The sequence below is a fragment of the Bubalus kerabau genome, chromosome X (genome assembly GCF_029407905.1).
Source record: "Bubalus kerabau isolate K-KA32 ecotype Philippines breed swamp buffalo chromosome X, PCC_UOA_SB_1v2, whole genome shotgun sequence".
Taxonomy (NCBI): Eukaryota; Metazoa; Chordata; class Mammalia; order Artiodactyla; family Bovidae; genus Bubalus; species Bubalus kerabau.
Window position 1 is genome coordinate 26,633,791 of NC_073647.1, and position 12,916 is coordinate 26,646,706.

The window sequence follows — 12,916 nt, forward strand, 5'->3', positions numbered from 1 at the left end:
CACCACCACCATCCCCCACCACTACCCTGGCCAAATTTCAATGAATGTTTCATTCTTTACTTGAGGGCTCCACACACACACAGTCTCATTAGAAGAGGTCACACGAGCAGCTTGGCATTGCACAGATCAATCAGGCTAACCATGCTGCCCACTGCCTTCACCTGCAGTGGAAATGGTGGGCATCCACAGTCAAGGTCAATTAATGTTTCATGCTTTGGAAGAGAGGCCATGAAAGGACCTCTCTCTTCAAAATGCCTCACATGAGAATAAAATGTTTCAAGGTATGGACATAGTTTAGAATTGAGATTCTATCCATTTTTAATAAAACTAATACAGTTATGTAAACTTTAAAAATAAAAAAAAAATAAAGAGATCTCTTATTTATACTCATTATAATAAAATGTTATAGCAACTGGAAGAGAGAACTGAAGACAGGACCTTACAACACTTAAAAATCAGTCTTTCAAAAATCTTCCAGGTGGCCAGAATGACCACTGAACCCTTCTAAACCCACAGTTACTTCACCTCCCAGCAATGACGAGTTTCTGGCCTTCGAGATCCTACATGAAGTAAGCATGTTAATTTCATAGCATTGTTTCCTTATTTATCCAAGGTCTCTTCTGTGGCATGTTTTCTTTCACCCCCATCTAAGGTCTTCGGGATCCTGTTAATTTGTACAGAGATCAAGTATATTCATTGCAATGTTTGGGATCACCATTAGCTTCGGAGTCCTTGTTTAAAGGCGATGAAGTAAAATTGTAAATAGTATCACAATGTCATCCCAGAAAACCTCTCATGTGTCTAATACTATTTATAAATAATTCTTACAAATCAAGAGGGAAGTATTAGCTTCACTATTCCAGAGGACCTGGCAGGACGGCAAGACTAAGGAAAATCTTCAATCTGAAAGAAGACAATGCCCATCATCAAAGCACACAAGAGAAAGGATGAAAGCCACATTTAACACAAGAACAGCCAAAATAAAAAGTATCCAAACCTTATATAAGAGAGCTCAACTGATACCCATTCTCTAAAGAATTCTTCATATTTGAAAACATTCATAACAGTATTCATGATACACTCCAGATATTTTGAAAACTAATAGATCCTGTCTAAACTATATGTAATAAGAGAATGGATGGGTCTTAAATTTAGTTATTCAACTGTCTTTTTTTGAATCTGAGAATTGTTAAAACAATTTGAAGTAAGTTTCTAACCAAATTCCTGACTGAATTTAACCAACTGCTTCTTAAATGGCTTATTATACTTACTCAAACCAATCTTTGTGTTTCAGGATAATGTACAATTAGAAAAAAAAGTATAGTATCTGTTAATACAGACACGCACATTTGTAAGAATATAATTATATAAGAAATAGTATATTTCTATAATACAGATACTGTTTTGTGCATGCAAATATATATACTGCACACAAACATCATTTGAGAGAAAAGAAAGAAAATATTGGAATGCATCATATATAGTAAAGTAACTATTACTGGCTGAAATTTTTTGTTTCAGTGAAGCAAAAATCAAGTTAGTATCTTCTCTACAAAACCACCAAAATTTTGTCTTACTCGTAAAGGGCCACCATTTATATCTCCAGATGAATGACTGTTCACATCAGAACTCCTATGCAAAGTGGACAGCTTGCATACCAAAGTATGAAGTAGAAAACAAACACAAATGCTGTATTCTACAGGTCAAATAGAGTTAAGCAAAGAAAATGTACACTTGTCATTTTCTGCCAAAGAACATTTGAAGCTCTGCGTGGAAGGGCAGAAAAGGGGGAGACTTTGAGATGTGAAAATCTGCTTCCAAAACTATAGATTGGAGTCAATTGGGAATAATTTCCTCAAACACCAAACTTTGAACAGACCTGTGCAACAGAAAGACTGTTGTACTGGAGACCCCATAATGTTGCCAAAAGGGCAACTTGAAATAGGAACAAGGGCACTTCTAGAAATCGTACCAGAAACAGTTATGCAAAAGTGTATACTGACTGCCAAAGGACTGGTTGAATTCTGTCACCTCTGACATCATTCATTGCTAAACTGCATGGATGGCATTTGATCTGGGAGGGAACTCAAGTTGTTATACAATAAGTACTTAATTAGCATACACAGTATACCTCTCCATTGTCATTTTGGAAATCAAAACATACACAGATGGCAAAACGTTTACCACATTTGGTGATGTGAAAACTGATCCTATTTGATATATGCCAAAAAGTTGGGGAAAAATGAATGCATACGCTTTCTGCAGAGACGAGGAATTTTTGAGATACATTTGTAGTATGGATTGCGATGAATACCTTATTGACCTCAGTTTAAGTATCAGCGAGTAGAGTTTTCCAAACCTGTACTTGAGCTGCAAAGAAAAACAAACTACTCATCGTTTCCTTGAGGCATGCATTTTACTATGGCAAAGCGCACCAGGCGTGCATGACAGGGGAATCTGGGCCTGCTTCAGCCGACTGAGTAGACCATGAGCATTCTTCGAACACAAGGCAGGAGGCTTTATGGAGTGGAGAAGAGGGAGAAAATTTGGAACCATCGTCTGATGATTTCATTTTGGAAGGGCCATTCCTCAGCCGACTGCTGCTTCAGGAAGGCGAGGTGATGGGACCAGACTCGGCCAGATGTTGGCTACGGGAGCAAGCAACTTTAGCAGCCAAAACGGGGCAGTGTCATGACACCAGCTGAACACGTGTCAGCTGCGAGAAGCAGGAAGATGCTGTGCGCCGGGCCAGAGCTGACTGTATTATACAGCGTCCCATCTGAGGCTGCATAAGACACTCACTGGCGAGCTTACGGGGCCTCAGAACGATGTCAGGAGCCGCACAACACACAGCACACCAGAGGGCAATGCACAGTCAGAAAGAAAGAGAAAGAAAGAAGAATGAGAGGAAACAAGCAAGACACGCGTCCGTCGTGCACAAACCTTCGGGCTCTGTGTGTTCTTTGTGGTGGACTTGCTTCAGCGGGCAGCAGAAGATTTCGTGACACTTAGCACGAAAGGGGGACTCTTTTTTCTTTAATTCCGCAGATTGGATGGAATCTTGCCGTAACATAATGTATTCCTGTGTGCCAGGGGGGGCGTCATCCAGAACTGTGGTCACCACATAACAAAATGAACTCAAGTTAGAGCTTCAGGAAAGCAGGGAAACGTCTTACATCAACTCTACTCCCGGGGGAGACTATAGAAACAACAGTCCCATGAAAAGTTTCCAAGAAAAGCATTGCATTGCTTGGGGGTTTTCTTTTGAGGGGCTTAGTTTGCTAATATGAATAGTTTACTCAGCTATACATACCTTGATAGCTAGTACTGAGTTGGCCAAAAAGTTCTGTCGGATTTTTTCCAGCCAAAGGTGAGAAAAACCCAGATGAACTTTGTGGCCATCACAATATACTGAGCATTTAAGGGTTAGATTGCCGGGATGAGCAATAAAACATGTTAATACCGATAACCATATTGTATCTAAATAAACACTGTGGAAAGCGACATGTTTCAACTTGAGGTACAATATAAATATTTACAGGCGAAAATGGCTAATTTCCACAAAATTTTCAGTGTATTCGTTTACATTTTCTTCCTGGGTCTGCTCCTGGTGAGGGCCTGGCTTTCATGCACTATATACAGAGTTGGACAAAAGAATTCACTTTGTGTTTCCCAAAGAGAACTGGGGCCATGACAAATAACCTTCACATATTCGAAATCCCCTAATGAAGTGACCACATTCCAGTCAAGAGCCTAATAATCAACACTGGATCAAAGACCTACCTTGAATTGTGGCACTGCAGGACCTGATTCACTTTTGGCCTCAGATATGAGGCCCCTCTCAGATTTCTAGGCCCTTTGTGCATTTTCCTAAGGAATACTATGAATTTCTAGTGTTTGTTCCCTGATAAAACAAGGTGTTTGCTTTCACCTGGTCCGCTGCAACATTGTTTTTCCAGGTAACTACCCACCAAAGAGTGTGCAAATTTGATCTGGGTCTGCAGAAACAGGGCATTGACCTCAGAATGGATTTTTTTTTTTCACACCTTTCCAGTGAGGTCATCCCATTTTACCAGGAGTGAGTCAGTACCCCTAAAGTTATGATTAACAATGGACTGACTCATCCTACTCCCTCAAATGCATAACTCTTAGCATGCCTTGAGAAAGACTGGGTACCAGCTGCAAACTTCCTATGGGGAGAACAATTCTATAATGCTTGTAAAATATCACCAGATTATGGCTGAGATTGGATGGGATCTCATGCTTCCACATTTGGCACAACATTCTCAGCTCACTGGCTAGGATCTTAACAGACTTTTAAGAACTTTCTTTCACATTGGAATGAAGATGGCATGAAAACCAGCATAACCTGGAAATTAGTATTATGAGTTGAGAACAAGTTCTTGATAGATTGGCTGTGTGTGGAGTTGTTGTCTTCCTTTATAAGTAATTAAATTATGCAAGAAGGTGATGAATATTTTAGTCACTTCTCTTTCTATTTTCTTCTAGTGCTCAGCAGTAGTAATCAAAAATATTACATAGACAGACCACCACAGCCTTTTCTGAAAGAGAGTTCCCTTCCTCTACTAGGAATATGACTGCAACTTCTTAGAATCTGGTTGCTGAATGCACATCTTTGGTAGCAACAGCTGCTATTCAGACCATTGGCAACCATTTCCTGCCATGAGCAGATAGTTATGATAATATATACATGTATCAAATTCTAGCATCACAGATGAAGGTAAGTTCTAGTTTGACCATATAAAATATTTAAGGAAAACCTCCCAAACTTAGAACTCAAAAAACAAAACAAAACAAAAAACCATGATTATACAGAAGCTGAGAAATCCCATTTTCATGCATTGTATATAAGAAACACATTTTAAGATCAGAAGAGAATTGGAGGATTAAAAAGAAAAGAACAACTTTTGGATAATACATAGAGAGCTTATTGTTCAGAAGTACATGATAAACACCAGTAAATTGTTTTCCATTTTCATTTTTCGATACCAAAAATGACATCACAAATGGGCATCTCTGGAGATTAATGGCACAATAGCCTTTGGCTGACTCTCTAGCCATCAGCTTTAACCAGCTGGTCATTAATTCCGACAAAAAGCCTTGTACTTCCATCATTATTGTTTAATTAGATACAACTAGTATCTGTAACATACAACAAAATTCTAGTGAAGGAGCCCCACTGACTGATATAAGAACCAGACCCCAAATTCATCATCATGGGGAAAGCAGGAAAGTCACAAAAGTGCAACATAATTGCTTTCCACAAAATTCTCTCTCTCCTATTCTTTCCTCAAATTGAATTTAGCAGGTGAAAAAGATGCCAAGATGAGAGCATTTAAGGAGCCATCTGAGTAATGACCGCAGGCAAAGTACATTTCCTTGGAAATTGTGAACATCTGGGAGTTAATGGCTTAGCTTTGCATCCAGGCTGTCTCTACTCAAATGCCCCAAACATAAATCAATTCAGGAAAAACAGAAAAAAATATTAAATCTATCAGCATACCTTGGTGTCATTTTGACACAAGACCTAAAAATATGTTTGACTTTTAACCAGAAGTGGCAATCTACAGGAAACACCTCATTTCAGTCTATAAAATCTTTGAATGTAAATTCATTTTGATGAAAGATTAAAACTGTTGTATTAATTTATTCCTAGGGCTCCTTCAGGTAGAACAGTGACTGTGTGTGCAATTGACAACAGCAGGAGTGACAGGGAACTTCCCATAAGACCCCAGCACTAAGGCAGGTGGGTACCTTAATTCTACTACCTTAAAAAAAGGATGAGGAGACAATGTGTCCAAAGGGCACAAACTCTAGAAAAGGGAGAGGAGACTTGCAAAGAAGTCAGCTCATCAAAACAGGAAAAAAGAATGGAATCTACCTTCCCCTGGCTTAATCCTAGGATTTCTGCTATTCCCCCACTTCTAGTGCATTCCTTCTTGCACACCATTCCAGCCTCTGAAAACCACTCTTGCCTTTGTTCATTGAAACTATTTGTCCACATTTATGCAGTGACTCCTGCTCTTCTTCTCAATAATGTTTATCCTATCTTGAAGTTTGCATGAAAGACTCCAGTGATTAGGCAGACAATAGATTTACACTAAACCTCTTCCAGTTTCGGAGCTTCAATTTGACTCTTTCAGACAGGTAAGATGGTAAAAGTTGCTCATGGTTGATTTCTGAACTGCAGGACCCATGTATTGAGAAAGGCCATGAGCCCCATGACAGTAGCAGCCAAGGAGTAGGCCTCTGCCGGGAAATGACACCCACATAGCCTGTGCCCTTGACCTTGATCACACAGGCCACCTACTTAGAATTCCAAAGTCCCACAAGAGTGGTAGAGAGTTGGATGAGAGATGTGCACACATGCAAATTCACACACCCACAGACATGCAGACACTGACAGGTGGCATACTCAGACTCAGGGTGACAATAAGTGACTCTACTGGTGGCAGGATAGTTAAGAGCACAATTTATGGAAGACCTTGTTCCCATTATACAAGGTGTTTATTGACTAACCATTAGGTGGGCAAGCCTACATCCAGGGTTGGTTTCCCAGTAACAGTCCTGGATTGGCAGTAAACCACCCTCATTCTCCTCCAGGCTTCTCAGCAATTCTCAGGGTCAAGGCCATGGTCACGAGTGGGGACAGTCATAGGAAGGGAAGAGAGTTTATATCTAAAGCCAGTGACCTGGTCTATGTTACCCATGTTCACAGAAACAGTGTTCCCATTTCAAACTGGACATAATGCATCGATCTGTAGCAAACCATCTGTGATAAAATGAAAACGTTTGTCATGGTTGTTCAGTGGTTCTGTCATGTCTGACTCTTTGCAACCCCATGGACTGCAACATGCCAGGCCTCCCTGTCCCTCAACATCTCCTAAAGTTTGTCCAAGTTCATGTTCATTGCATCAGTGATGCCATCCAGCCATCTCATCCTCTGACACCCTCTTCTCCTTCTGCCCTCAATTGTTCCCAGCAGCAGGGACTTTTCCAATGAGTCAACTATTCGCATCAGATGACCAAGATACTGGAGCTTAGGCTTCAGCAAAACTAATTCCAATGTAATATATGTCTTAAATGCATTTTTAACTAAAGAAGTTAACAATCACTTATTCTGTCTATGTTTAGAAACTCAGTTTCTAATTTTACCCTGTACTTTAATCAATAAATATAATATTGGCTAGATAAAATACCTACCCAAATATTTAGTAGTATCACAAACACTACACTCTTCCAAGTCATTGCAAACGGAATTTCTTTAGAGATAACTTAATGCTACCCCTTTGTCTTAAAACATAAGGAAAATAAAGCTCAGGAAGGGGAATTGACAAGCCACAAAGCTATTGGAAAAGCCCAGCCTAGAAGCCAGGATTTTAGGGTGTTTACCAGAAAGTCTTAAGTAGTTTCTGGTTGCTTTTCTTTGTACAAACTGATATATTTAAACAGGATCTTTTGTATACCTTAGCTTCAAATATTATCTCTGTCTCCAATGAGGTTTACTGTCTTTATTTAAAGACAGAAAAGCAACCAGAAACAACCTGGGAAACTACTCAGACAATGCCACAAAGGCATCTGGCCCCTGGCCAGGCCACTGTAACTTGTAAGGTGTGCTGGTTTCAAGCTGGAAGCAGTTAATAAGCCCTCAGTTATTTGATGACACTGTTTTTTTTTTTTTTTTCTCTTTGGAAAGACGACTCAACATACTTAATTAATGATACATGATTTGAAATCAAAGAAAATCTGAGATCACCAGGGCAACAGCAATGAACACAGCCATGGGACTACCAGTCAAAGTTATTGGACATATATTTGTGACTCCAAAAAGCAAATGCTTGAAAGCATCTGTGAAAGTAAAAATAAGGGAAAATACACAGATTATCAAATGTCCTCGAATAATGAAAAAGTCAGTAGAAAACAGAGTAATTAGAGTGATTACTCTTCCTTGTCACTGAGCACCTGTCAAGCAGAAAAGTAAATTCAGCCACAAATGAATTAACTCAAGTCCTCCATTTTGCTTTCCAACTCACTATCTATTGAATGCGTGGGTGCCTGCCAAGTCATCAGTCGTGTCCCATGCTGTGTGACCCTATGGACCATAGCCTGCCAGGCTCCTCTGTCCATGAGATTCTCCAGGCAAGAATACTGGAGTGGCTTGCCATTCCCTTCTCCAGGGGATCTTCCTGACCCAGGGTTCAAACCCGAGTCTCTTAGGTCTCCTGCACTGGCAGGCAGGTTCTTTACCACTAGCACCACCTGGGAAGCTCCATCTATTGAATACTTACATGAGCTTTACTGCCACACTGGATACTATCAATGGCAAGTTTAAATGTCAATGAATTCTCTGTCTCCATCTGTGCTCAAGCACAGTCATGTCCGACTCTTTGTGTTCCTTTGGACTGTGGCCCGCCAAGCTCTTCTGTTCATGGAATTTTCCAGGCAAGAACACTGGCATGGGTTGCGATTTCCTCCTTCAGGAGATCTTCCCAACCAAGGGATTGAACCTGCATCTCCTGTGTCTCCTGCACTGCAGGTGGATTCTTTGCCCGCTAAGCCATTGGGGAAGTCAATGAGTTATTCAGATAATTCACTGAATTGCATTAATCAATACTAATGGTGATTTGGTTTGGCCAAAATAGAAACAACTGAAAATATTTCTAGACATTTCAGTTACCTTCCCCTTTGCAATCTTCCCCAACTTCATGCAGCCTCCCAAGCACTATCCAGTTTTCCTTCAATTTTGTTTCTTCAGGCTGTTTTGCTACTTTCATGGGAGGAAAAAATTCAAAGTCACTATCATGGTGGCCACCCTCCTCCAAAATTCTATCACATGTCCATCTTCTTCCACACACTAGATTTACATAGTATCTAAAATATGCCTGAAGACCTTGTATTGTACCTGCTGTTCAATATGACACCCTCATTGGCTCTACTCAATGCCACCTCTTCTGAGATTTCTTTTTAGCCATGTTAAATAGGTTTGCATTCATCACAATATGTAATTATGTAGGTATTTATGTACATGCCTCTCCTCTGACTCTTCCTAATGAATATAGGATACCGGAGGCAGAAACACTATTTGTCTTATTTGTCATTCTATAGGTGGAGTCAATTGTAAAACACACTCAAAGAATTCTTATGAATCAAATGAAAGATGCCCACTTTCACCCAGCCTTATTTTAAAGCAAAGGTAAATAGCTCATTCTAACTCTTCATGAGTTGGTTAGATAGCATCTCTGACTCAATGGATGTGAATCTGAGCAAACTCCAAGAGATAGTGGAGGACAGAGTAGCCTGGCCTGCTACAGTCCATTGGGTCACAACAAGTCGAATATGATTCAGTGACTGAACAATAACAACAACAACAACAACAACAACAACAACAACTCTTCATGTCCATATAACACTTTAAGAAATTTATCCTGTCATTTGTTGAGATAGCTTTCTAGACATCATCATAAGCTTTTAGTGAAAAGTGAGATTGATAATTATTTTCTTAGATGTGTCTTTCTCCCACAACTTGAATGGGAGCTCCTAGAAGACCAGAACCATGTCTCTCTTGGTATCATCTTTGCTTTCCTAATGGCCCACCTACAGTGCTTTGCGCATGGTAACTTTGCATGTACAAACTGAGTCCCTTCTAGGGAGAGTCCCGCCTACCTTGAAGGTGTGTGCTAAGAAGAAAGGATCAGAAATGGAAAGAGTTCAGCACATTGCATGGTACCTGGCAGGCATCAGAGTGGCTGCAGTGGAAGAAAGACCATATATGACAGAGATGGAGCCCGTTGAGCACTGTACCAGGATCCCCACCCTTGAGACACAGCTAAATTCCTGGGTGACCTTTGGAATGGCACATCACATCTCTGAGTCTCAGTTTTCTCATTTCAAAAGTAAGTGACGTGGGGACTTCCCTGGTAGTCCAGTGGTTGGGGTTCCAAATTTCCACTTCAGGGGATGTGGGTTCGATCCGTGCAAGATCCCACATGCCAAAGAGTGTGAAAAAATATTAAAAAAAATAAAACAATAATAAGTGATGTGGACCAGGCCAGGCTTTCTCTACATTAGCACTTTGACATCTGGGGCTGGATAATTCCTTGTTCTAAGAGGCTGTTCTATGTGCTGCAGGATGCATAATAGCATCCCTGACCTCTACCTCGGAGATGCTTAGCATCCAGCAAGGACTCAGATGTTCTATTCAGGGGAGTTTGGTTCAGACCAAATAGTGAGAAAGATGCGCTAGTGAGCACACCAGTCATTCAGGTAAAGAAAGCCCTCAACAAGATGGAAACCACTATAGCTGCACACCAGTGAAGTCCTTACTCGGCTCATGGCAAAGGCCTTCTCTAGTGAGGGATGCCACTAGGCAGAATCGATGGCATTGCACAACGTTAGGGGAGTATGTCCAGGCACATGCTGAGAATACATAATAGATAGGGCACAGCCTACCAAAGACCCAGTTCAAATGGAGACAAGAAGCAAGAAGAGGAGGTGGGCAACTCTCTGAGGCCTTATCTAAGGTAGCTTTCCTGAAGGTCAGCCTTCTCATCATCAAAGGACCCACATCACCAGGGAATATGGGTTTTCAAGGTGGTGCAGTATAAAAGAATCAGCCTGCAATGCAGGAGACCTGGGTTTGATCCCTGGGTTGGGAAGATTCCCCTGGAGAAGGGAATGGCTACCCATTCCAGTATTCTTGCCTGGAAAATATCATGGGCAGAGGAGCCTAGTGGGCTAAAGTTCATGGGATTGCAAAGAGTCAGATGTGACTGAGCACACGCACATGTGCACACAACATCAGGGAATATGCAGCCCTTCCCTTAAGACAGAAATGAGTCCTTCATGCAGAAAAGTGGCAGCTCCCTCTAGCAGAACAGATTGTGTGCAGAGGTTCTGTGCACAGCTGGAATGGCATGGATTTTGTCCCCACCACCATTTAAAGCATGTGAGAAAGAAATGCCTAGACATACACTTGACCTGAGAACACTGGGTGTTGTTAATTCACCTCGATATACTGTCTGCAGGGCTGGCACCTGCCCATTACTTGCAAGTTTTCTAGCCTGATGTCATCGTATTCCTCTCCTCCATGCACCTGTTCAAGTCCAAGTCAAACTGAAGTATCCATCCTAGTCTCCTGGAAGGTTTGTTAAGACACAGGCTGCTGGGCACCTTCGCCTAGAGTTTGTGATGGAGTTGGTCTGGGGTGGGCGTGAACAAGTTCCCAAGTGCTGCTGATGCTGCTCAAGGATCACATGGGGGCAGGGGGATGACTGCCTAGGTGTTTGTTTTACTTGCTCCAGCTACCTCTGCTGTCTGCATGCTCCTCCACCTGGTACAAAGTCTACACCATTGGTTCTCAGCTAGGGTTGAGCACTAGTATCATGTGTGGAACTTTTAAAAACTGAAGTTCTCATGGTACCACCCCGGATCAATTACACTGGACTCTCCAGCCTGTGGCTGGAGTGCTGGTGGGTTTCCAAACTCTGCTGGTGATTCAACTGCATAACTGGAGTTAAGAATGACTGTTGTAAGCCTTTTCTTGCTTTCTCCAGTGAAAATTCCTCTCGCTCCCTTGGAGCGGGGGCGGGGGCGGGGGTGGCTCTGGCCTCTGATTATCTTGCTACAGTTGACCCTTGAACAAGGCACAGGGTTAGGGGTTGTCAAGCTTCCTTACAGTTGACAATCCACATATAACTTATACTGGTCCCTCCCTATCGGCAGTTCCTACATTGGCAAGGTTCCACATCTGCAGATTCATTCAACCACGGCTCATGCAGTCCTGTAGTAGGAACTACTGAAAAAACTTTTGCGTGTAAGTGGACCCTGGTAGTTCAAACCCACGTTGTTCAAGAATCAACCATATTTCCATTTCTTTGCACACCTCAGGCCAGAGTGGCCATGTCCTCTTGGGCACTGGTACTGTTCACTGTGTAAAACTCTACAGCAGCTCCTATCTCCCCACAGCCAGTCTATTGTACTCTGAACAGCCATGGGGGTTGGTGCATAACTCTACCACAGCATCAACCCACGGTACCCTAGGTTCTTCTTGTCTTTCAAGATGACAATCTCCTCACTAGCCAGTTTTGTTGAAGGGAATCAAAGCAAGCTCTCTGCTTATTAGAACCCCTCAAGGTCAATGTCTTGGGCTGGTGATAGCAGGTGTCTTGGCCCTGAAGCCAGTTGGTGATGCTGCATGTCACAACTCTGGGTTCGTGCTGATCAGCTCTGCACATAGACTCCTCACCCTCAGGGTCTGCACAGAGTCACTGCAAACTTTCCATGTGATGCAATTTGAACCACAGTGCAGCACTAGCTCATGGTCAGGAAATAAAATGGTACCAAGGATTCATCAGGAACCTTGTTGGTGACCGGTCCAGTAAATACACTAGTCCTTCTTTTATGACATCACAAAAGGGGGGTTGGAATACATTTTCCATAAATTGCATCCTTGAGCCCTGTAATTTAGGGGCTCTCCACCCTAGCTACAAAATCAGAACTGCTTCGGGGATCTTTTATAACACACCCATGCCTGGGCCCCACCTCCAGAAAGTCTCTTTAATTGGTCCTGGAGAAGGTATGGACCTTGGCAGTCAAGCTCCCCAGGTAGTTCTCAGGTGCAGTTAGGATGGTGAACCAATGTGCCTAACCAAAGGAGCAAGAGAAAAATTGAAGCTGCAAATGTGAGCACAATTAACTGCAAAGATGTCTTCCTGAACAAAACGGAAGTGTTCTAGAAGATATTGGGAATTTTGAGTTCTAAGCCCCTTAATGATTGGACAAATAAATGTAGAACACAATAAATTCCAATAAATATGGAATACAAATGGCTCACTCAAGGAGAAAGCCTTAGGGAATGAAGAAGAATGTACTGGCAAAGGCCTCATAATCCACTGGT

At 41.8% G+C, this 12,916-nt stretch overlaps 1 protein-coding gene across 3 annotated transcripts in view; it reads right to left on the reverse strand.

Moving 5' to 3' along the window:
• The window catches only part of FGF13 (fibroblast growth factor 13), a 574,996-nt gene that overhangs the window by 215,816 nt on the left and 346,264 nt on the right, over positions 1–12,916 (reverse strand). For all 3 annotated transcript variants that reach the window (XM_055565011.1, XM_055565012.1, XM_055565013.1), the window contains exon 3: positions 2,944–3,111. In XM_055565011.1, the coding sequence (XP_055420986.1) occupies positions 2,944–3,111 (168 nt within the window). The remainder of the gene's footprint in view (positions 1–2,943; positions 3,112–12,916) is intronic.